The sequence below is a fragment of the Capra hircus genome, unplaced genomic scaffold (genome assembly GCF_001704415.2).
Source record: "Capra hircus breed San Clemente unplaced genomic scaffold, ASM170441v1, whole genome shotgun sequence".
Lineage (NCBI taxonomy): Eukaryota > Metazoa > Chordata > Mammalia > Artiodactyla > Bovidae > Capra > Capra hircus.
Window position 1 is genome coordinate 113,661 of NW_017189630.1, and position 21,663 is coordinate 135,323.

The 21,663-nt window shown below is 45.9% G+C and overlaps 1 protein-coding gene across 3 annotated transcripts in view; it reads left to right on the forward strand.

The window, feature by feature from the left end:
- MAMLD1 (mastermind like domain containing 1) overlaps positions 1 to 21,663 on the forward strand; it is a 117,617-nt gene that overhangs the window by 88,487 nt on the left and 7,467 nt on the right. For 2 of the 3 annotated variants that reach the window (XM_018044593.1, XM_018044594.1), the window contains one exon: positions 19,336 to 19,579. The exons of the other annotated variant lie outside the window; for it this stretch is intronic. In XM_018044593.1, coding sequence (XP_017900082.1) covers positions 19,336 to 19,579 — 244 coding nt within the window. The remainder of the gene's footprint in view (positions 1 to 19,335; positions 19,580 to 21,663) is intronic. 3 annotated transcript variants of the gene reach the window in all.

Sequence of the window (21,663 nt, forward strand, 5' to 3'; positions counted from 1 at the left end):
AATTATGTTGAATAGTAGTGGTGAGAGTGGGCACCCTTGTCTTGTTCCTGACTTTAGGGGAAATGCTTTCAATTTTTCTCCATTGAGGATAATGTGTGCTGTGGGTTTGTCATATATAGCTTTTATTATGTTGAGGTATGGTCCTTCTATACCTGCTTTCTGGAGGGTTTTTACCATAAATGGATGTTGCATTTTGTCAAACACTTTCTCTGCATCTATTGAGATAATCATATGGCTTTTATCTTTCAATTTGTTAATGTGATGTATCACACTGATTGACTTGTGAATATTGAAGAATCTTTGCATCCCTGGGATAAAGTCCACTTGGTCATGATGTATGATCTTTTTAATATGTTATTGGATTCTGTTTGCTAGAATATTGTTGAGGATTTTTGCATCTATGTTCATCAGTGATACTGGCCTATAGTTTTCTTTTTTGTGGCATCTTTGTCTGGTTTTGGTATTAGGGTGATGGTGGCCTCATAGAATGAATTTGGCAGTTTACCTGCCTCTGCAATTTTCTGGAAGAGTTTGAGTAGGATAGGTGTTAGCTCTTCTCTAAATTTTTGGTAGAATTCACCTGTGAAGCTGTCTGGTCCTGGGCTTTTGTTTGCTGGAAGATTTCTGATTACAGTTTCGATTTCCATGCTTGTGATGGGTCTGCTAAGATTTTTTATTTCTTTCTGGTTCAGTTTTGGAAAGTTGTACTTTTCTAAGAATTTGTCCATTTCTTCCAAGTTGTCCATTTTATTGTCATATAGTTGCTGATAGTAGTCTTTTATGATCCTTTGTATTTCTGTGTTGTCTGTTGTGATTTCTCCATTTTTATTTCTAATTTTGTTGATTTGATTCTTCTCCCTTTTTTTCTTGATGAGTCTGGCTACTGGTTTGTCTATTTTATTTATCTTCCCAGAGTACCAGCTTTTAGTTTTGTTGATTTTTGCTATAGTCTCCTTTGTTTCTTTTTCATTTATTTCTGCCCTAATTTTTAAGAGTTCTTTCCTTCTACTAACCCTGGGGTTCTTCATTTCTTCTTTTTCTAGTTGCTTTATGTATAAAGTTAGGTTATTTATTTGATTTTTCTCTTGTTTCTTGAGGTAAGCTTGTATTGCTATGAACCTTCTCCTTAGCACTGCTTTTAATGAATCCCATAGGTTTAGGTTGTTGTGTTTTCATTTTCATTTGTTTCTATGCATATTTTGATTTCTTTTTTATTTCTTCTGTGATTTGTTGGTTATTCAGAAGCATGTTGTTTAGCCTCCATATGTTTGTATTTTTAATACTTTTTCCCCTGTAGTTGACATCTAATCTTACCGCATTGTAATCAGAAAAGATGCTTGGAATGATTTCAATTTTGGGGGGTTTACCAAGGCTAGATTATATGGCTCAGGATGTGATCTATCCTGGAGAAGGTTCCATGTGCACTTGAGAAAAAGGTGAAATTCATTGTTTTGGAGCAAAATGCCCTATAGATATCAATTAGGTATAACTAACTGGTCCATTGTATCATTTGTATCATTTAAAGTTTGTGTTTCCTTGCTAATTTTCTGTTAGTTGATCTATCCATAGGTGTGAGTGGGGTATTAAAGTCTCCCGCTATTATTGTGTTACTGGTAATTTCCCCTTTCATACTTGTTAGCATTTGTTTTACATATTGTGGTGCTCCTATGTTGGGTGCATACATATTATAACTGTTAACATCTTCTTCTTGGATTGATCCTTTGATCATTATGTAGTGTCTTTCTTTGTCTTTTTTCATGGCCTTTATTTCAGTCTATTTTAGGTGATATGAGTATTGCTACTCCTGCTTTCTTTTGGTCTCCATTTGCATGAAATATCTTTTAAGTCTGTATGTGTCCCTTGGTTTGAGATGGGTCTCTTGTAGACAGCATATATGCTGCTGCTGCTGCTAAGTCACTTCAGTTGTGTCTGACTCTGTGCGACCCCATAGATGGCAGCCCACCAGGCTCCCCCATCCCTGGGATTCTCCAGGCAAGAACACTGGAGTGGGTTGCCATTTCCTTCTCCAATGCATGAAAGTGAAAAATGAAAGTGAAGTCGCTCAGTCGTGTCCGACTCTTCGTGACCCCATGGACTGCAGCCTACCAGGCTCCTCTGTCCATGGGATTTTCCAGGCAAGAGTACTGGAGTGGGGTGCCACTGCCTTCTCCGAGACAGCATATATAGGGGTCTTGTTTTTGTATCCATTCAGCCAGTCTTTGTCTTTGGTTGGGGCATTCAACCCATTTACATTTAAGGTAATTATTGATAAGTATGATCCCATTGCCAAAAGCAGAAGTTTTAAATGTGCTGCCTATCAAATGCTAACCTTTTAAACATCAAGCTTCTTTTCTGTGGGAACTTCGAGAATGAGTGAGATGTCACGTTGCAATGAGGCATCATTACATTTTGCCCCTGGAGTAATCATTACTCAGTGAGGTCAACACCAGAATTTACAGGAATGCAAAAAGCACCCCCCCGCCGCCCCACCACCCCAGTTCTGATGCCTCTTTTATGGTGATCACTAGCCTTAATTTTTAATTGCTTAACAATTGACTCATGAAAGCTAGAAAGGCAACAATTTTCATAAACCTCCTGTGATGTTGCTGTTTGGCTTTTTGTTTGTTCGTTTTCTTTTAACATACCTGAAAAGCAGTGAACTCGACTGAAGTCAGAATGCCCCAAATGAGGTGTTTTAAAAGTGAAGTATATACTTTTTAATACTAAATTTCATTGAAATACCTGTGTGTTTGTCACTGTAGAGCAAGGAAAGGAATCTGATTTCAATTTTCAAAGAGTCATAAAGAGGACAGAAAGAAATCATTGGGTTGTCTTCCTTTAAACTGTAACTCCTTATGAATATCTATTAATACAAACCCAAGATATAGACCACCTCACAGAGACGCTGTCCACTTCCACACCTAAAACAGATTTGCAAGTGAAGCGCTCAGCTGCTGTTATGATCGCAAATGAAAAGTTTGCAAAATAGAAAAACTGTCTAGGGCAGATGGCGAGTCACAGTGGATTTGCCCCATTCAGCTGTGGCTCTAATGCCTATAGCCAGCATTATCACTGAGGGCAGGATGGTGCCAGAGGAGCATTGTGGGTCAGAGGTGTGACCTAATGGGTGAGCAAAGGATGTGCCTAAGGGGCTCTGCTGCATCACTGTCCCTCCTTCCTGTGCCCTCCCCAGTTTCCCTCTCTCAAATCCATTAATGGCCCCATAGCCATTAATATCTGTTTCCATCGCCTCAGCTTTATGGAAACCTCTCCTGAGTCTGTTTGTACTTTGAGCCTCTTCTGTCCTTTGGGAGTTGTCAAATCCCACAACCTGGGCCCACAGGGCAAAGTGACATTGTGTGTATGCTCCAGCCTGGCAGCTTAGAGTGTGAAGGGGGCACCAGATGGAGGAACACTGCCTGCAGAGAACCCAGCCTGCCCCTGCCCCACCCCGGCCCCAGAGAAAGAGTTTCTGCTGCTTCCAAAAGTCAGACAGAAAAGTTTAGGTTTTGATTTGATCTTGTGAATTATGCCCGCAATGACAAGCACTGCTTTATTGTTGGATGCAGGCTTACCTTGTTAGCCCCTCCCTTCCAAAGCAGTGAGGTTGTTGAAAGCTAAAAGCAATGTAAAGGTCCAAAGAGATCACATCTCCACCCCAGGTCCACGTGCATGGCAGTCCTGAGCACCCATGCAGTGCCCTGAGCAGTCTTACTTGGCGCCTGACTCCCAATGGAATAACAGCTTCTAAGACAGAGGGTGGCATTTCTCCATTTCTTCCATCCTTTGGTCCTTCTCCCAGTGTTAACTGAGTTTTGTGTTAGATTAGAAATTGAACCATGGCTCACACACAGCTGATAGACCTTGACTCAGTGATGGAATGCTAGATGCACAGGAAAAAGGAAAGTGGGCAGTCCAAGAGATGCTCACAAAGGCCTGAGAGATGCATAACCCTACATCAGAAATTACTCCAACTCTTGCTTTGCTTTGGGGAGCTTTGGAGTTGAAGCTAAGCATGCAGGTTCTGTCTGACCTTTGCTTCCTGTTGCATGCTACCATATTTGGCCAGTTTTGAGCAGAGGAATTGAGCAGAGTTGTGGGGACCCAGAGTTCTCTACAGGTCCATATCTGGGTAGCATATGAAGACTATTTGCCAAGCCAGCCAATTCAGAAGGCCAGTAGGTGAATGGAAAATACTCCTTATTTGCCATTTTGAGTAATGATCATTTATTTCCATGTGACAAGGCTTTGAAAGGTGTGGGAGGCCCCAAACCCTCCTTGAGTGGGAGTAAGTAGGGACAACTCCATGACATTTCCCTCTACCAGGCAACACTTTCAAAGCTGAGTGCTCAAAAATGCTAACAGACAAAGCTCTCAAATACCACTTTCTAGTTTCATGTTGTCAAAAAACAAAATCCTGACACCCACTAGGGTGGCTATTATATCCTTTGTGGAAATTATCTTAGTGGACTTTCGTTTTGATTTCTTTTTGTCATTTGACAGCTATATTGTTAGCTTCTTTTATTTTCTTGCTTCACTTTTTATTTGGAAGTGTCTTTCTTAGTAGAATAATTACATCACAGAGATTCCTTCCTGTCACCCTCCAGAAAGATCTCCTGATCCCCACTCTTGCTGTATTTAGCTGTTAGAATTGGCGATTGGTACAGATCAGAGGAGCAGAATGAGGTGGAAAAGGGCAGCCTCTGGCAATGGCCTTGACCCTGTCGATTCCCTCAGAACTCATAGAGATCCAGCATCTTACAGATCTGCTCTGCCTGGCTCTTTCCTCTGCCACCAATGGTCAGTATCACTCTTCCGAGCTCTGTAGTTACCCCACCAATCGTATTGGACCAGGGATTGAGAAAGAGAATGAAGCCTCCTCCTAGAGCCATCAGCATCCAAGTCAACAACACCTCTTACAAGCTTTTAATTTTTTGTGTATGGCTATTACCTCTGAAATCAAAGTTCGACTTTCTGGTATGTTCTTGGACTTTTAAAGGGATTTAAAAATTTAGGAGTTCAGTGCCAATAATTGCTTTTAGGAGGTAGCACTGGTTATTTACTATAGATGAATTCCAGTTTGGATTGTCAAATATTTTCATCACAGAAACCCACAATGTACAATACATATTTGAGTTTGCATCAGAATTGATTTTGATCCAGGAATTCTTGATGCTGTTTAAGATAGATTATTGCTACTAAAATGTGGATCACATGCAACTAATGCAAAATAAAGTATTTAAAAGCTTGAGTACCACACTTGAGATGTGAGTGAAGCAATTTTGGGATCCTCATTCAGTGTGTTTGCTGGATCATGTTGTACAGACAACTGAGGGATGCTGGAATTTTCTTTAGATGAATTGGTCTGTGGATAAAGAAAGATGACACAAGGCTGAGTCGGGTTCCATAGGCCCCAGGCTTTGTTGCTAGAGATGAGCTATCCCCCAGGGCATAATGCAGACCTCATGAAGGGCAGAGGGGCCAAGCTAGCACTTAGGATATACTGAGTTGCAAGTCACAGGAAAAGATAAAGGGAACTGACTGAGTCCTATAAGTGCAAGTCCAGCACTTGGGCAGACTTCAGTAGTGTCCCCAGAGATGCTGTTTTCTGCCTGCTGCCTCTCTGGCCTTCTGGAGCATTGGTTTCGTCCTGAGGCCAGCTCCCCCTTGTGGGCACATGGGTACCCCTCAGCAAGTCCAGGAGCTACAAGCTCCCTCCTGCCCTCTTCCAGGGGAGCATAAGAGAGAGTTGCTTCTAGAGGCTTTGTCAGAAGAGCACGGAAGCATCTTACCCAGAAAGCCCTTGGTACAATCAGGTACAGTGGCCTGTGTTGGCACCATATCCACTATCTTGCTTTGTGTAAGTGGCTCTCAATGGCTCTCCAACCCTGGGTGGAGCCATATTCCCAAAGCACTTGCTCATTGTAGGGCAAGTGAGGCTGCCTGAAGGGAAACTGCAGAGAATAGGAGGACTAGGTGCTGGCCAAGTCACTGTATTTATACCCTCCGTCCTTCCCTTGTATGTGCCTCCTGAAATGCTCCGTCTTCCTGAAAACCTATGTTCTTCCTCCCCAAAGGGATTCAGAGGGATTCAGTTTGGTCAGAGTATAGCTTCTCATGTTCCCAGGAACCCTGGCCATAACACTCACTTTAGCAAAGAAAGAGCAGAGGTATAGGAAAGGGGAAAAAACAATAGTTCCCATGTGAAAAGGGGGAGTTGGAAAGCAGCACATGGGAGTCACTAGCCCAGCATCCATGTCATATCACGCTGGATAGAGTTAGCAAGGCTGGACCTTGGCTCAAGGGATCCTTGTTTCTTTGGCCCTCAGTCTCCTCTTCTGTATGCTGAAAGGGTTGGATTGAAGCAGTAGTTCTTTCTTGAGTGTCCTCGAAGGTTTGTGATAGTACAAAGTCCTGGGCTCTGATTTGTTAGGTCTGAGTGGGACCCAGAGGTATACATTTCTATCAGGTTGCCAGAGGCTGCTGTTGCTGCTGCTGCTGGCTCAAGCACCCCCACTTTGAGAACCTCTGGTGTAGCTGAGTCCCACGGGCCCTTCTCATTCTGACATGAAACAAACACACTGATAGAGAGGCCTCAGCATCCCTGGCAACTGCAGCCAAAGCTTTCACACTCCTCCTACCTGCACTTTGGGAAACCTGGTACCTTGGAACTAGGTATCTCCTTCCCAGGCACCCTGGGCCTTCTCTCTCCAGACAGCAGCCCACTTCCCCATTTTCCCATGCCCAGAGTTTGGAGATAAGCATTTGGGGGAAGGCAGTGGAAGCCCCTGCAGCTCACAGCATGCCCCACCCAGCAGGGCCTAAAGAGCCAGTCTGAGTGAAGCCCCACATTTTCCCTCTGCTGTGGTGTGTAAATCTAGTGAGGCCTTGGGATGCCTGGCCCGAGGAATACCTTAGTCTCTTGACTCCTAGCTCAGACTCTGTGCTCATGAACTCTGTATTGTGAAGCAAGCAGGTGGCTCCAAATCAGGGAATGAAATGCAAACTTCGTATATTCTTTATCCCCAATGTTCTAATTCTCTATTATTGAATATAAATTTATAATGAAATTAAACCAAACCCACAATTTCTTTATTTAGAGAAGGCAGATTATTTATTACAGATGAAGTATACAAACTTGACTAGAAATACACCCTGCAGATGTTGACTTTGAAGACTGTGCTTATATTTGATGTCACCAATGAATTCATTCTCCTTCTATGAGCACACATCAAAAAGGATATCTGGGGACTTCCCTGGTGGTCCAGTGGTTAAGAATCCACCTTGGGATACAGGAGATGCAGATTCCATCCCTGGTCAGGGAACTAGGATCCCACATGCCTTGGGGCAACTAAGCCCTCAAGTCATAACTGAAGAGCCCACACAGCAATGAAGACCCAGAGAAGCCCCCTAAATAGGATATCTGTCTGTCCAGGCATAGTAGTAGATTATGCTTGTGCTTACCTTTTTGATCTCCAGAGGTAGCTGTAAGGAGACAAAATAAGTCAGAAGAAAACAGAAGGTGAGGCCTTCAGTTAAAGGAAAGCAGAGAAGGATGCCTCCTCCCAGGCAGTAGGAAAGGAAGGAAACCTGATAGGTTGCTGTGTGATAGGGACAGCAGGAAGGCTGACTTGTCATTGGAATACCTACTTGTGTATCCATATGGTCAAAATTTTGGGGGAAAGAAGGCAGAGACCAAATCATGAACCCTGGAATGGTTGGCATTCCTGGCAAGAATTCACCAGGCTACCCCTGAAGTGTGCTGAACTGGGTCCTTATGGTATTGACCCTGTCCTCTTCAACAGCAACTGGAACATCTCCAGAAAGAACTGGGATTGCCAGCAGAAAAAAAAGACCTAAATTCCAAAGCAGTTTTTTAAACCTCTAAATGATGATACCTTTACATGAACTTGAGTTGTTTCCTTGACATAACACCATATTTTTTACTTACATGAGTCCTGGGTTTTGTTGTTGTTGTTGTTGTTTGTTTTAAAATCTATATGATACATACAAATCTTTGATGGGAATGTTGTCTTTTTTCAATATGTTTTAAGATCTTTTGATTACAAGAATAATATATTCTCTTTGTAGTAAACTTGGAAAATGCAGAAACATGCAGCAACAACACAAACCCCATGAGATAGCAAAATATATAAATATAAAGGGACTTCCCTATAGCTCAGATGGTAAAGAATCTGCCTGCAATGCAGGAGACCAGGGTTCAATCCCTGAGTCAGGAAGATCCCCTGGAGAAGGAAATGTCAGCCTACTCCAATATTCTTGCCTAGAGAATCCCATGGACAGAGGAGCCTGGTGGGCTACAGTCTATGGTGTCACAAAGAGTTGGACACAACTAAGTGACTAACACACACACCATAAATATAAAAGTTATAAATAAGCCAGGGATAACCATTGCTAGCATGCTAGAATACAGTAGCTCATTATTTTTTTTTCTATGACAAAATATATATATTTCACGACTGGCATCAAGCTGCATATATAACTTTTTCCTTTTATTGTGAAACATGGCATAGATACAGAAAAGTGTGCAAGACCTAGAAGAACAATTGAAAGAAAAAGTATGGTCAAAGCTAGGTTTTTCCAGTAATTACATAGATACGTGAGAGTTGGACTGCAAAGAAATCTGAGTGCCAAAGAATTGATGCTTTCAAACGGTGGCACTGGAGAAGACTCTTGAGAGTCCCTTGGACAGTAAGGATATCGCACCAGTCATTCCTAAAGGAAATAAACCCTGAGTATTCATCTGATGCTGAAGGTGAAGCTCCAATCCTTTGGCCACCTGATGCTAAGAGCCAACTCACTGGAAGAGACCCCAATGCTGGGAAAGATTGAGGGCAGGAGGAAAAGGGGACGACAAAGGATGATATGGTTAGATAGCATCACCAACTCAACAGACATGAATTTGAGCAAGCTCTAGGAGACAGTGAAGGACAGGGAAGCCTGGCATGCTGCAGTGCATGGGGTTGCCAAGAATCTGACACTACTTAGTGACTGAAGAACAACCACAAAGTGAAAACTTGTGTCACCACTGGTTAGGCTGAGGAATGGAACCTTGTCAACCCCCTAGTAGACCCCCTGTGTGCCCCTTCACTATCGTGCTTCCAGTGTTCTCTTGCTTTTCTATTTGTTTCATTATGTATTACTGAATTCTTCAACAAGCAGTCAGGTTTTTTTGAAGAACCAAGTGGCAAGCACAATCTGGGTGCATAGGCAGCAAAGGGTCCTTGTGTAACTATTCAACAGAGGCTTCCAGAAAAGCAGCTGCTCCCCTCTTAGGGAAGTCAGTGACTGAAGGCACAATGGATCTGAGTGTGGGTAGAGCCCACCGCCATCAGGACCCCTGATAGGCAGAAGAAATATGGCCCAAGGGGTTGGGGTGCTGTCTTGCTTTGCTTTGCTTGCCACAGCCTACCTCCAGGCACTGTAGTTTCCAGGTGGAGGTCAACACAATGCCTCTGTGGGGTGAAGTGACAGTCCTCAGCTAATCCAGGTAGCAGGATATGGAAGGCAGAGCAGGGAATTCAGCAACAAATGGTCAAGCCAGACCTCCACCAGCGTAGAGCAGAGGCAGATACCCAGGGATGTGGAGGCGGGCGGTCATCCAGGCATCTACCCCATTGTGTTGGCCACATGTGTCCACTTCACCCACCAGTGCTGGAGACCACCTGGGGCTGCTGTTCCCGAGCCTGCTGAACATCCTGCCATTTAGACCAAGCTGCTTTTTCACTTTCCCTCTGCCAGCCTGTGATTCAGCTTCCCTGGGTCTGTGGAGTCAGTTAACCCTGGTCTAGCTACTTCAGAGCTTGGGAAAGGCTGCTGCTGCTATGTCTCCTGAAGCATTCATCTTGTTCTTGCAGGGTTGTATCTTTAAAAACCACACCAAACCAAATTGTCAGGGCACTTTCAGTGGGGCTTAGCAAGGGAGTGAATTTAGATGCATGCATTAGATCTGCTGTCTCAATCCGGAAGGCTCCAGAGGATATCCTGCCGCTCCCTTCCTCAGTTGCCTGAATATGGTGGTTAGTTGGAGGGCTTCTTTGGAACCCCATGGCCTGGCAACACACCATACTGTAGCCAATGGGGAGACACTGTGGGGCAGAGGGGAGGATTTGGTGTGCATAAGCAAAAGGGTTATGCTTTGGACATTGCATTCTTTAGTATTTGTAATTAAGAGTTCTTATTTTGGAGCAGGTCAGACCCAGATTCAGCTTTCAGCTCTGACTCGGACTTTGAGCAAGTTGCTTTGCTCCCTGAACCTTCTTTTCCTCAACTAGAAAATGAACGTAATAATGGTACCCATCATCCAGGGTTGCCATGGGAATTAAGTGAGAGAAAAACTGTACAGAGTTTCACTCAGTGCCTTGGTGCATTGCCTTTGTTCATACCTGGTAGCTGTCATCATCACCCTCATCATCATAAGACAATAGGAACCTTCTAGAAGCTGTCAGAGCCTGGCTTGCAGAGGCTCTGCCCTCTGGAGAGTTTTGGTACCCTTTGACCCAGTCCCTGATGTTTCTCATAGCAGTGCTCTTGACCTCACTTTGCTCCTAGTGTGACTCCCATTGGCCCACATAGCCTGACCAAACAAACACACAGTCTTCCTCCTCCATTACCCATTGTTACTGCCGACGGGCATGGCTCTGGTCATCTCTTAGAACTGCCCCATAGAAAACAGCGAGCCTAAATGTCAGAGTGTATTGTAGACCTGCTCTGTGTCTGGCACTGTGGGAGACACAGGAGTACCCACTCTCTACCCCAGGGAGTTAATAGGTCACAGGCTTATTCATTGAAATTAATGCTGTGTGTATTAGGGGAAGTGTAGAGATGCTTATTCCTTCATTCCTTGATTGATTTAAACATTATTGACTTTACCTTTTCCTCTTCTTGAGTTATTTCTCTTTCTTAGGCAAAATAGTGGGCTTCCTGGGTAGCTCAAATGGTAAAGATAGTGAAAGTCACTCAGTCGTGTCCAACTCTTTGTGATCCCATGGACTATACAGTTCATGGAATTCTCCAGGCCAGAATACTGGAGTGGGTAGCCTTTCCCTTCTCTGTGGGATCTTCCCAAGCCAGGGGTTGAACTCAGGTCTCCTGCAGGTGGATTCTTTACCAGCTGAGCCACCAGGGAAACCCAAGAATACTGGAGTGGGTAGCCTATCCTTTCTCCAGAGGATCTTCCCAACCCAGGAATAGAACTGGGGTCTCCTGCATTGCAGGCAGATTCTTTACCAGCTGAGCTATCAGGGAAGCCCTAAATGGTCAAGAACGTGCCTGCAATGTGGGAGACCTGGGTCAAATCCCATGTCAGTAAGATCCCCTGGAAAAGGTTGTGGCAACCCACTCCACTGTTCTTGCCTGGAAAATTCCATGGAGAGAGGAGCCTGGCAGGCTTCAGTTCATGGGATCACAAAGAGTCGGACACAACTGAGCGAGTAACACACAGGCAAAGTATCAGTTTACCAGTTGAACTTAACTGGTTAATTTCCAAGTCTGAATACTTGATTGACTAAGGAAGGGAACTTGATTTTGAACACCGTTCATTTTAACCAATCCTAGATCCAGCAAATAGATAGGATACGTGCTACCCTAGAATTTTTTTGCAGAATCTCTCAAGTGAACTTCACACTCCCTGTACCACATGTATCAAAACAGAAATCTCTCAACCTGGAGTTCTCATTTCTTGGTACAGTTGTTATAAAAAGAAAAGAACACCTTGGTGGCACAACAGCCTACCCAGTGGCCCTTGCACATCTATGGAACCATTGCAGCCCTCCAGAGTCTTCTTCCTGCAGGTCTGCTTATATATTGAATTAGGAAAAGTTCCAGTTGGGCAATTTGAGCAAGCAAAACTCAGGGCCTAGCCTCTGTAGTGTGACAGGTCTGGGTTCTAGGCCAGGCCGTGGCACTTACTAACAAGTGACCTCAATTGAGCTAGTTGCTTAACCTCTTTGTGCCTCAGTTTCCTCATCTTTACCATGGGATCATAACAGTGCCTCCCTCTTCAGATTGTTCTAAGAATTAATTGAAATGACTCCAAGAAAGGGCTGAACCCAGTTCCTTAGATTCAGTGCTCAACAAATCTTTCTAATATTATCATCATTGTAATTTATTATTGTTGTTAGTCTGTTTTACAAAAAGATAGGAAAAGTGACAGCTCTGCTGAGCTATTGATCAGACCACGCCTAGAGCGTGTTTGGTTCTAGGAGGAGTGGATCAAGATGGTGGAATAAAAGGACCTGGAGCTCACCTCCTCCCACAAATCCAGGCTAGCCCATGTAAAACTCATAGGACAGTGCCTGGAATACTGTAAAAGTGCTTGATACATGGCAGAAGTGTCATTGTTAATTAAGATCATCACTAAACCAACCTTCAGAGAATATAACATACAGACACTGCACATGTGTTAACTCCATGAAGTCTTGTAACCCCCACCACTCTATGAATGATGCATGTCTATGACTTCCCCTTTACAGATGAGAATATAAAGGCACAGAAAGGTTAAGCAGCCTCCCCACAATTACATAGCTAAGAAGTGTTCAATCCATGAGTCAAGCCCAGGCCAGACCCTCTTTCTCCAGAGCCTGTACTCTTAGCCAGTAGGCCAAAGAGCTGTACTCTCCATACTGTTGTCAACATTCACATGTGGCTCTTTAAATTTTGGTTAATTAAAAGTAAATTCAGTTAAGAATTCAGTTCTTCATTTGCACCTGACACACTTGAAGTGCTTTTGTACGTGTGGCCGGGGCTACCATATTGAAGAGCACATTTTCTTCCTTCTGGGAGGCTGAGTCTCATGTCAGCATTCTGTGGGACATGCTGCTTGTTGAACTTCTGGGATTCTATTCCTTACAGAATCTCAGGCTAGAGTTGTAAAACTTCTTGTAGTGTTATCAATAGATGCATGCTTGTAATACAGTGAAATCCCATTTGCATTTGGCCAAGTAGTGTAATGGCAAGAGGCCAACAAGTCTGACTCACATTACCTTTTCCTGGTTTCCCAAAGCATTGCTTCATATTTACAAAGTTGTCTCCTGTCACTTCTCTTTGACATGTAGGAATAGTCAACAGTTTGCTCAACGATCCAGCTTCTTCCACAGGTCTGCCTTGCCCTCTTTGGGCTGTCTGGATGGCATTTAGTACCTTAGCATATTCATCTCACTGTTGACTTATCTGGCATTTTGACCTCTGAGGGCCTCTAACACATGCACAAAGTTTCCAGTACCTCCTGAGCTCTCTCTGTTCACCTCTGCTACATGGTCAGTAAAGAAATGGAGGAGTTCAGGATTTGTTGCCTAAACTTTCAGAATGAGTAAGTCTAGAAATCTACAAGCTCCTAGAAGCCACTGGAGTTACAGTAAACAACTATAACCTTGCAAATGCACATGCACCTCCTTCAGACCTCCATGGGAAAGACTGGGCCAAGATCTAATCCAGTTAGTAATTGATAAACCCAGAGCAGTCGTCTGCTTCTTGCAGAGCATCCTGAGTATCTGTGGGGGCTAGTCATAATCTGAGCTTCTCACACCAGGGCCTACTTGCACTATGGTGAGGTCACAGAATAGCCAGCAACATAGAGTTACACCAGTGTGGATGAAGGACACCCAGCTGCTTCTCTCCATGTGCAAAGAAGGAGCCCTGTTCTCCCAAACCCAGCAGATGCTTGGGTTTTAGTCACTCTGTAAATCAGATCCAGGTCTGTACCCACCTTGTCGTTGTGTGTCCTGGGTAAACCTATCTCCACTTCCTTGTCTTGTAAACTAAGAAAGGAAGTGAAGTTGCTCAGTCGTGTCCGACTCTTTGCGACCCCGTGGACTGTAGCCCACCAGGCTCCTCCGCCCATGGGATTCTTCAGGCAAGAATTCTGGAGTGGGTTGCCATTTCCTTCTCCAGGGGATCTTCCTGATCCAGGGATCAAACTCAGGTCTCCCGCATTGCAGGCAGACGCGTTAATCTCTGAGCCACTAGGGAAGGTCTGGTAAACTAAGGACAGCCTCAAATATGTGTGTACATGCACAGTTAGTCCAATAAATATGTCAACAGATGTTATTTCCACAGTGTGATTATGTTTTCTGTTCTGCTGATGGGTTTTATTAACACAACAGCATTGGAAAGGGATGAGTTGATGTGCTTAAAATGAGAGTCAACGCTCAGTTTATCATTAATGATCATCCCCAAAAGAAGCTAGCACAGCCTTCACTAGTTTATCATTTCCAAGGTGCCTGGGACATCATGCCAAACTCAGCAGAGTCAAGTTGGTTGGATTTTCCAAATATTTGTTGAACCCTTTGCCTATGTCAGGCACTGTGTGGGCACCAGAGGGATTTAATTTTGATTAAGACTTGGCACAAAAATAACAGAAATGGTATGGACCTAACAGAAGTAGACGATATTAAGAAGAGGTAGCAAGAATACACAGAAGAACTATACAAAAAAGATCTTCACGACCAAGGTAATCACGATGGTGTGATCACTCACCTAGAGCCAGACATCCTGGACTGTGAAGTCAAGTGGGCCTTAGAAAGCATCACTACAAACAAAGCTAGTGGAGGTGATGGAATTCCAGTTGAGCTATTTCAAATCCTGAAGGATGATGCCGTGAAAGTGCTGCACTCAATATGCCAGCAAATTTGGAAAACTCAGCAGTGGCCACAGGACTGGAAAAGGGCAGTTTTCACTCCAATCCCAAAGAAAGGCAATGCCAAAGAATGCTCAAACTACCGCACAATTGCACTCATCTCACACACTGGTAAAGTAATGCTCAAAATTCTTCAAGCCAGGCTTCAGCAATACGTGAACCGTGAACTTCCTGATGTTCAAGCTGGTTTTAGAAAAGGCAGAGGAACCAGAGATCAAATTGCCAACATCCACTGGATCATCAAAAAAGCAAGAGGGTTCCAGAAAAACATCTATTTCTGCTTTATTGACTATGCCAAAGCCTTTGACTGTGGATCACAATAAACTGTGGAAAATTCTGAAAGAGATGAGAATACCAGACTACCTGACCTGCCTCTTGAGAAACCTGTATGCAGCTCAGGAAGCAACAGTTAGAACTGGACATGGAACAACAGACTGGTTCCAAATAGGAAAAGGAGTACGTCGAGGCTGTATATTGTCACCCTGCTTATTTAATTTATATGCAGAGTACATCATGAGAAATGCTGGGCTGGGAGAAGCACAAGCTGGAATCAAGATTGCCAGAAGAAATATCAATAACCTCAGATATGCAGATGACACCACCCTTATGGCGGAAAGTGAAGAGGAGCTAAAAAGCCTCTTGATGAAAGTGAAAGAGGAGAATGAAAAAGTTGGCTTAAAGCTCAACATTCAGAAAACTAACATCATGGCATCTGGTCCCATCGTTTCATGGGAAATAGATGGAGAAACAGTGGAAACAGTGTTAGACTTCATTTTTGGGGGGCTCCAAAATCACTGCAGATGGTGACTGCAGCCATGAAATTAAAAGACGCTTACTCCTTGGAAGAAAAGTTATGACCAACCTAGATAACATATTCAAAAGCAGAGACATTACTTTGCCAACAAAGATCCGTCTAGTCAAGGCTATGGTTTTTCCAGTGATCATGTATGGATGTGAGAATTGGACTGTGAAGAAAGCTGAGTGCCTAAGAATTGATGCTTTTGAACTGTGGTGTTGGAGAAGACTCTTGAGAGTCCCTTGGTCTGCAAGGAGATCCAACCAGTCCATTCTGAAGGAGATCAACCCTGGGATTTCTTTGGAGGGAATGATGCTAAAGCTGAAACTCCAGTACTTTGGCCACCTCATGTGAAGAGTTGACTCATTGGAAAAGACTCTGATGCTGGGAGGGATTGGGGGCAAGAGGAGAAGGGGACGACAGAGAATGAGATGGCTGGATGGCATCACTGACTCGATGGACGTGAGTCTGAGTGAACTCCAGGAGTTGGTGATGGACAGAGAGGCCTGGCGTTCTGTGATTCATGGGGTCGTAAAGAGTCGGACACGACTAAGCGACTGAACTGAACTGAACTGAACTGGCACAACAAGGATGTTCAGTCAGTCAGAGGTGTTCAGCCATAAGCGCTGGGCCAAAAAGTGTTAGTTGCTCAGTCCTGTCTGACTTTATGCGACCCCATGAACTGTAGCCCAGGCTCCTTGTCCATGGGGATTCTCCAGGCAAGATTACCAGAGTGGGCTGCCATTTTCTTCTCCAAAGAATTGGAAGGCAGAATTCTCAGGGTGGATCTCCAAAGACATGCAGGACCCCTAAGGACCATGAGCACAGAGGGCTGAATGCACGTGGCAGCCTGTCTGGGGAGCTCCAAGGAGATAGGTATGACTGGAGATTAGAGTACAGGACATAGAGTACAGGACACAGTGGGGCAGGAGACCTGGCTGCCAAGAAGATGGGAAGCCCCAGGACAATGAACCCTAATAACAGAGCTTACAGGATGTGCTTGGGGCTGTAAGTATCTGCAAGCCATTGGAGAGACCCAGAGACAACCTTTTTCCAGCAGGTTCTCTAGCATGTTCTATAGCATGGGAAGCCCAGTGGGTGTGAGCTCTGTGAAATTGGGCACCAGCATCAGACACTATTCATCTGATTCTCTGAAATTTGGAATCACGTGGAACCAGCCAATCCAAGAGGTAGAAATCATTGTCCACCAGTTATCGACTGACCTGCTTTCTGAGATTTTCAGTGATTCCTAAGAGAGAGATGGGTTTACCTTATGTGTGGAAATCTCTAGGAGTTGAAACATCCCTACCACCTTTTCCTTGGAACCTGGGCCTCCTGATAACAGGGTGTGTGGGACAGAGGTTTCTTTGTCAAAGTAAATAGAGAAGATGCATGAACATCAGCTACAAAGCTCCTTGTCAATCAGAGTCTCGACTGAATCTCATTTAGTTTATATCTTTCTTTTTTTAACCAAGGATCCCATTGGTCTGCCAAGTGCCTGCTCCCATTTTGCTCCACATGAATGGGTGGCTGCTGGCCTGTTCCAAACTGTTGTTGAAACAGAACTGCCCACACTGCTGGGGCATCTTCTGCTGATGGTAATTTCCATGTGCCATCGGCAGGTTTTTTTCTGCCTGATGAACTACCAAGGCACTGGGAGCGTATGTTCCTGCTGATGAGGGGTCTTGCTTCTTGACCCATCACTAATATCCTACCAGTCACATGAAGCTACCAGGGACTCCTAAGCAAAAGCTTACAATGCTTCAATTCCCTGCAAATAAGCCCTGCTCGTTGCTTTCCGACTATGGCATCATCTGGTGGGCGAGGAATGAGACCTCTAGGAATAGTTGCATATCAGGATTGCAAAAACCCCTCCATGGCTATAAAACAGTGTTTTAAATTACCAAGGTGCTCAGTATGCAGGCACAAAGAATAGTCCATTGTAGAGAGTAACGTTTCTGCTCATATCTCAGATGACCTTGGTTCAAGGACAAATTGGAGCTTGATTTAGCAAAGCTGCAGGTGGTCAGTGAGATTGGCTCTGCACTGATGCAACCCACCCGAGTGGAGGGGTGCCGGGCCCTCCGTGGTGGGTATATCGTCAGAATGGCAAAGGTATTTTCTCTCCCACATGTACTGAGTTCAGTTGCTAAGCATATTCCATGTGGTTTTCTGGTTTTGTATTTCTTTGGGGAGAAGAGTGTCATCCCCAGAACTCTCAAAATCGTTCAATTTTCCTCCTAATCCCATCTTTGTGTGCTGTGCTTAGTCACTCAGTCATTTCTGACTCTTTGTGACCCCATGGACTGTAGCCCACCAGTCTCCTCTGCAATGGAGATTCTCCATGCCCTCCTCCAGGAGATCTTCCCAACCCAGGGATCAAACCCAGGTCTCCCACATTGCAGGTGGATTCTTTACCATCTGAGCCTAAGTTCTTAAAATTTTGCCCTGGGGCCCCCTCGTAAAACCTGGCCGGTACTTCTCTTAATGGCACATTTGAACAGTATCTACATTTCAGACTTGTTTTCCATATGACAGGCTAATCACACACACACATGCACACGTGCATGCACCGTGCCAAACTCCATGTAGACTTGAGAACCAGGCAAACCTGCATTTGCATCCTCCTCTACTACTTACTAGCTGTGTGACTTTGGGCAACTTCATTAACCTCTCTGGGCCTCTGTGTCCTCATTGTAAAATAAGGACAGTAATTGTTCCTGCCTCACATACAGCTGTTTCAAGGGTTGAGTGAGACTGAGGATCAAAAGCACTTGGTTTAGTGCCTGGTACCTAGCAAATGCTTGATCAGTTCAGTGGTGGCAGTTTTTACCATTAATTCAATTCAGATGAGGCATCCAAATATCTAGTGTCTTGTCATCCATCACAGAGAATTGCCCACTGTAGGCAGTTAGTCATGTTTACTGAATTGACTCCATCTCTTTAGCTGAGGATCGGGAGATAAATATTTCCCTGTCTACTGGGATGTTTGATAAGACACGGGTGATCACTCGAAGCTCAGGTATGAAAAGCATGTGAATGAAGAGGCTGCTTTACATACAAAGAGCTTCTCCTCAGGGCAGGCTCCCCCTGGTCATCTTGGGCACCCCGTGGCCAGGTGTTCAGCAGGAGGTCAGGGTTCCCTCAGCACCTCCGTGGAGTCTTGCGGCCTCCTCTGACATGGATATCAAGTGTGAGGGTTTTAATTGCCTTTGGCTGAAAGAATGGGGTCAGATGTTCAATTCAGATGAAATCTCTGTCTTCTAAAACATTATGAGGGGCCACCCACACAAAAGTCCCTAATCCTCAGGGCCCCGGCAGGGTGAAGTGCCTGAGGGCTGCAGCTCAGGGCTGCTGGGAGATTCCTGCCTGACTGCCTGGTTGTGCACCTTACTCAACACGTGTACACACATGTACCTACAGACCAGTGTAGAATGGTGTGCTCTGTTAAGGGGGAGAGCATGGGGACAGATCGGGATTGGGCATTGATGTACCAGCTATCTGACCTAGCCTGATGCCCATTTCCAACCAGACAGTGACTGATAGAGGCAGAGTCTCCTTAACTGAGACCCATGGATGGGTAGTAAGTGGTCCAGAAAACCCCTGAAATTATATATAAAATGTTGGTGGGCTGGGAAGGGAGAGACACCAGCATAAGTGCTTTTTCTGTGGAAAGAGACTAGCTTTTAACAGACTTCTCAGAGGAGTCTGTGACCCAAGACAATTAAGAACGCAGAGCTTCTGGGTTTGGTTGGCCCAGGCTAGTTGGTGTGTGTAATCAAAGCCCCAGATGACCCCCGTCTAAGCGGTCAGGGCAGTGACAGGAGTAGTCAGAGGCAAGTTGTGGCCACGCCGCTGACAGACTCTTCAATGGTTGTTGTAGACTCATGTAGACAAAGCCTGCAAGCTTGGGGAAGCCAGGCCCCCCCAGGTCAGCCTCGGGCGACAGCCCCCGTCCTGCCAGGCCCTGGGGAGTGAGTCCTTCCTGCCCAGCAGCTCCTTTGCTCATGAGCTGGCCCGAGTCACCTCCTCGTACAGCACCTCAGAGGCAGCGCCCTGGGGCGGCTGGGATCCGAAGGCCTGGAGGCAGGTGCCTGCTCCACTACTGCCTAGCTGCGACGCTGTTGGTAAGTCACTCCCCCCCCAGCCTCGCTTTCCTCATCTGTCAACTGGGCCACAGTCCCCTGCTCAGCCTGCCCACCTGCTTCACAGTGTTGTTGGAGGAACAGAGGAGGTGACAGCCCGGCCCATAAAGCTCTGTGCACCTCGGAGAGATGTCCAGAGCTTTCTCTGCTGCATCCCAGTCAGTCTTTGGCAAAGAGACCACCCAAGCCAGCAGAGGGAGACTAAGTGGGCATCACCCCGGGGACAGTCACTCCCTCCCTGCTGTTGGCCGTCCAGCACCCCAGTTCCTTCCCTGCCTGTCTGTCCCTGTGACCAGACTGTGAACTGTAGGCGGACAGGGCCTACGCCTTTGGAACTACAAATCTCGGCCCGCACCCCACCTCCCCCGGCCTGGTGCCTGCCTACTCCATAGCTGGCGGGCACTTGGGAGCTGCCTCTCCAGCCATCTGCTGGGGCTCCACACCCCGAGGTGTTTTTTGACCCCACCTGAGATTCGTGTGCACCTCACAAAGTGGGAAGTCAGATGGCCCCACTCGAGGAGGACAGGCAGAAGAAAGCCAAGCCAGGCCTGGCCAAGAGGGCTGTGAGTTTGCATCGTCCTCCAGATTCTGGAAGAAATGGCTTAACTCATCCTAAGGAGTTGCATTAGTGGTCATGACAGCAAGATGATGTCCGAGCAGACGTTGCAGAGACTTTTGTTTGGCTCATGAACTTGTTGTTCTGGTGCATGACATATCAGTATGTGCAGGACGTCAGCCCTCTCTGCAGAGCAAAGTAGAGAAAGGAGCACTTGCTGAGAGAGAGTGATCAGAGGATGCTCATCCAGCTGAAATGACCTCTGGGATTCTGGCTTCTAATGGAAATGCTGCTTCTATCTGCGTGGCCTTGTTCTCCCATCCCACAGGCCTTGGCCTGCAGGAACAAGCAGTGCTTTCCTTTCAAGGGCTATCGATTTCTCTCTCTCTCTTTTTTTTTTTAACCCTTCTCCTACATGCTGTCAGAGTCACTGCTCTTCGGCTTGTCCAGCACAAGACTGCCGAAGAAAGAGAATTAGCAAAAAACAAATGGGGACATCGTCCACTCAGGATGTGTCTGAGTTCCACCCTGGTGTTCCATGTCCCCAGAAGGCAAAGAACGACAGATCCGAGTGAGCTGATGTTGAGAACTCCTTTCCCCAGCATGTTATCTCTCTTCAAAGCCAACCCTTCCACTCTGCAGTGGAGGGCGGGGCAGAATCTTGGCCCTCAGATCCTCACTATTAAGCTATGGAAGTTGGGCCTGCCTTGGGGCGGGGTGGTGGGGAAGGCTTGGAGAGACAGGACCTACAGCTCAGCCCAGACTCAGGAAGGCCAGACTTTCTGTGAGACGGAGGACGCAGGCCCCCACCTCCGGGAGAGAAGAGAGGCGAGCTGCAAAGACATTTGTTTCCTCTGCCGCCAGATCACTCACAGCATGGAAGTCTGGCCCTTCCGGCAGAGATGCCTGGAGTCAGAAGTCAACTGCAAAGACAGAAAGTGGAGAGGAGAAAAGGCGACCTCCAGCTCTCTGGAGGTCATTTTCAACAGCAGTGATTTTTGTGAAGTTACCAATGGCAGCTGCAGATTGGATCCAACCCAAGGACAGCACCATCACTGAGGGGAGGTCCCTGACTCCTGCTCCAGGGGCCCCCAGGGCCAAAGGGAGACCCTCAGCTTTCTCCTGTCTTAGCACCTGCATGTCCCCATGGACCCTCTGGCCCCAAGCCCTGAGCCCGGGTTTCTGCCATGCCTCCCCTCCCCATCCCTTCACTTTGTTCTGAGGTTGTGATCTCCTTTGATTGATTTATTTGTCGGTTTCTCCCTCCATGGTGAGCTTCCTGAGAGTAGACACACACAGTACCACCCCAGGGCTGGTACAGAGCCCCACCCATGGTAGACCCACTAGGTCCCATGGTAGACCCACAAGATGTGTTTGTCAGTTGACTGACACGGGGGCTCACTGGGCTGCCAGGTAAACTCTCTTTACCCACCCGGGATCCAGCAGTTTGCTTTGGGGACCCCAGAGTCAGTGAGGCTGCCCTCCCCATCCCCCCACTGGGCAGGGAAGG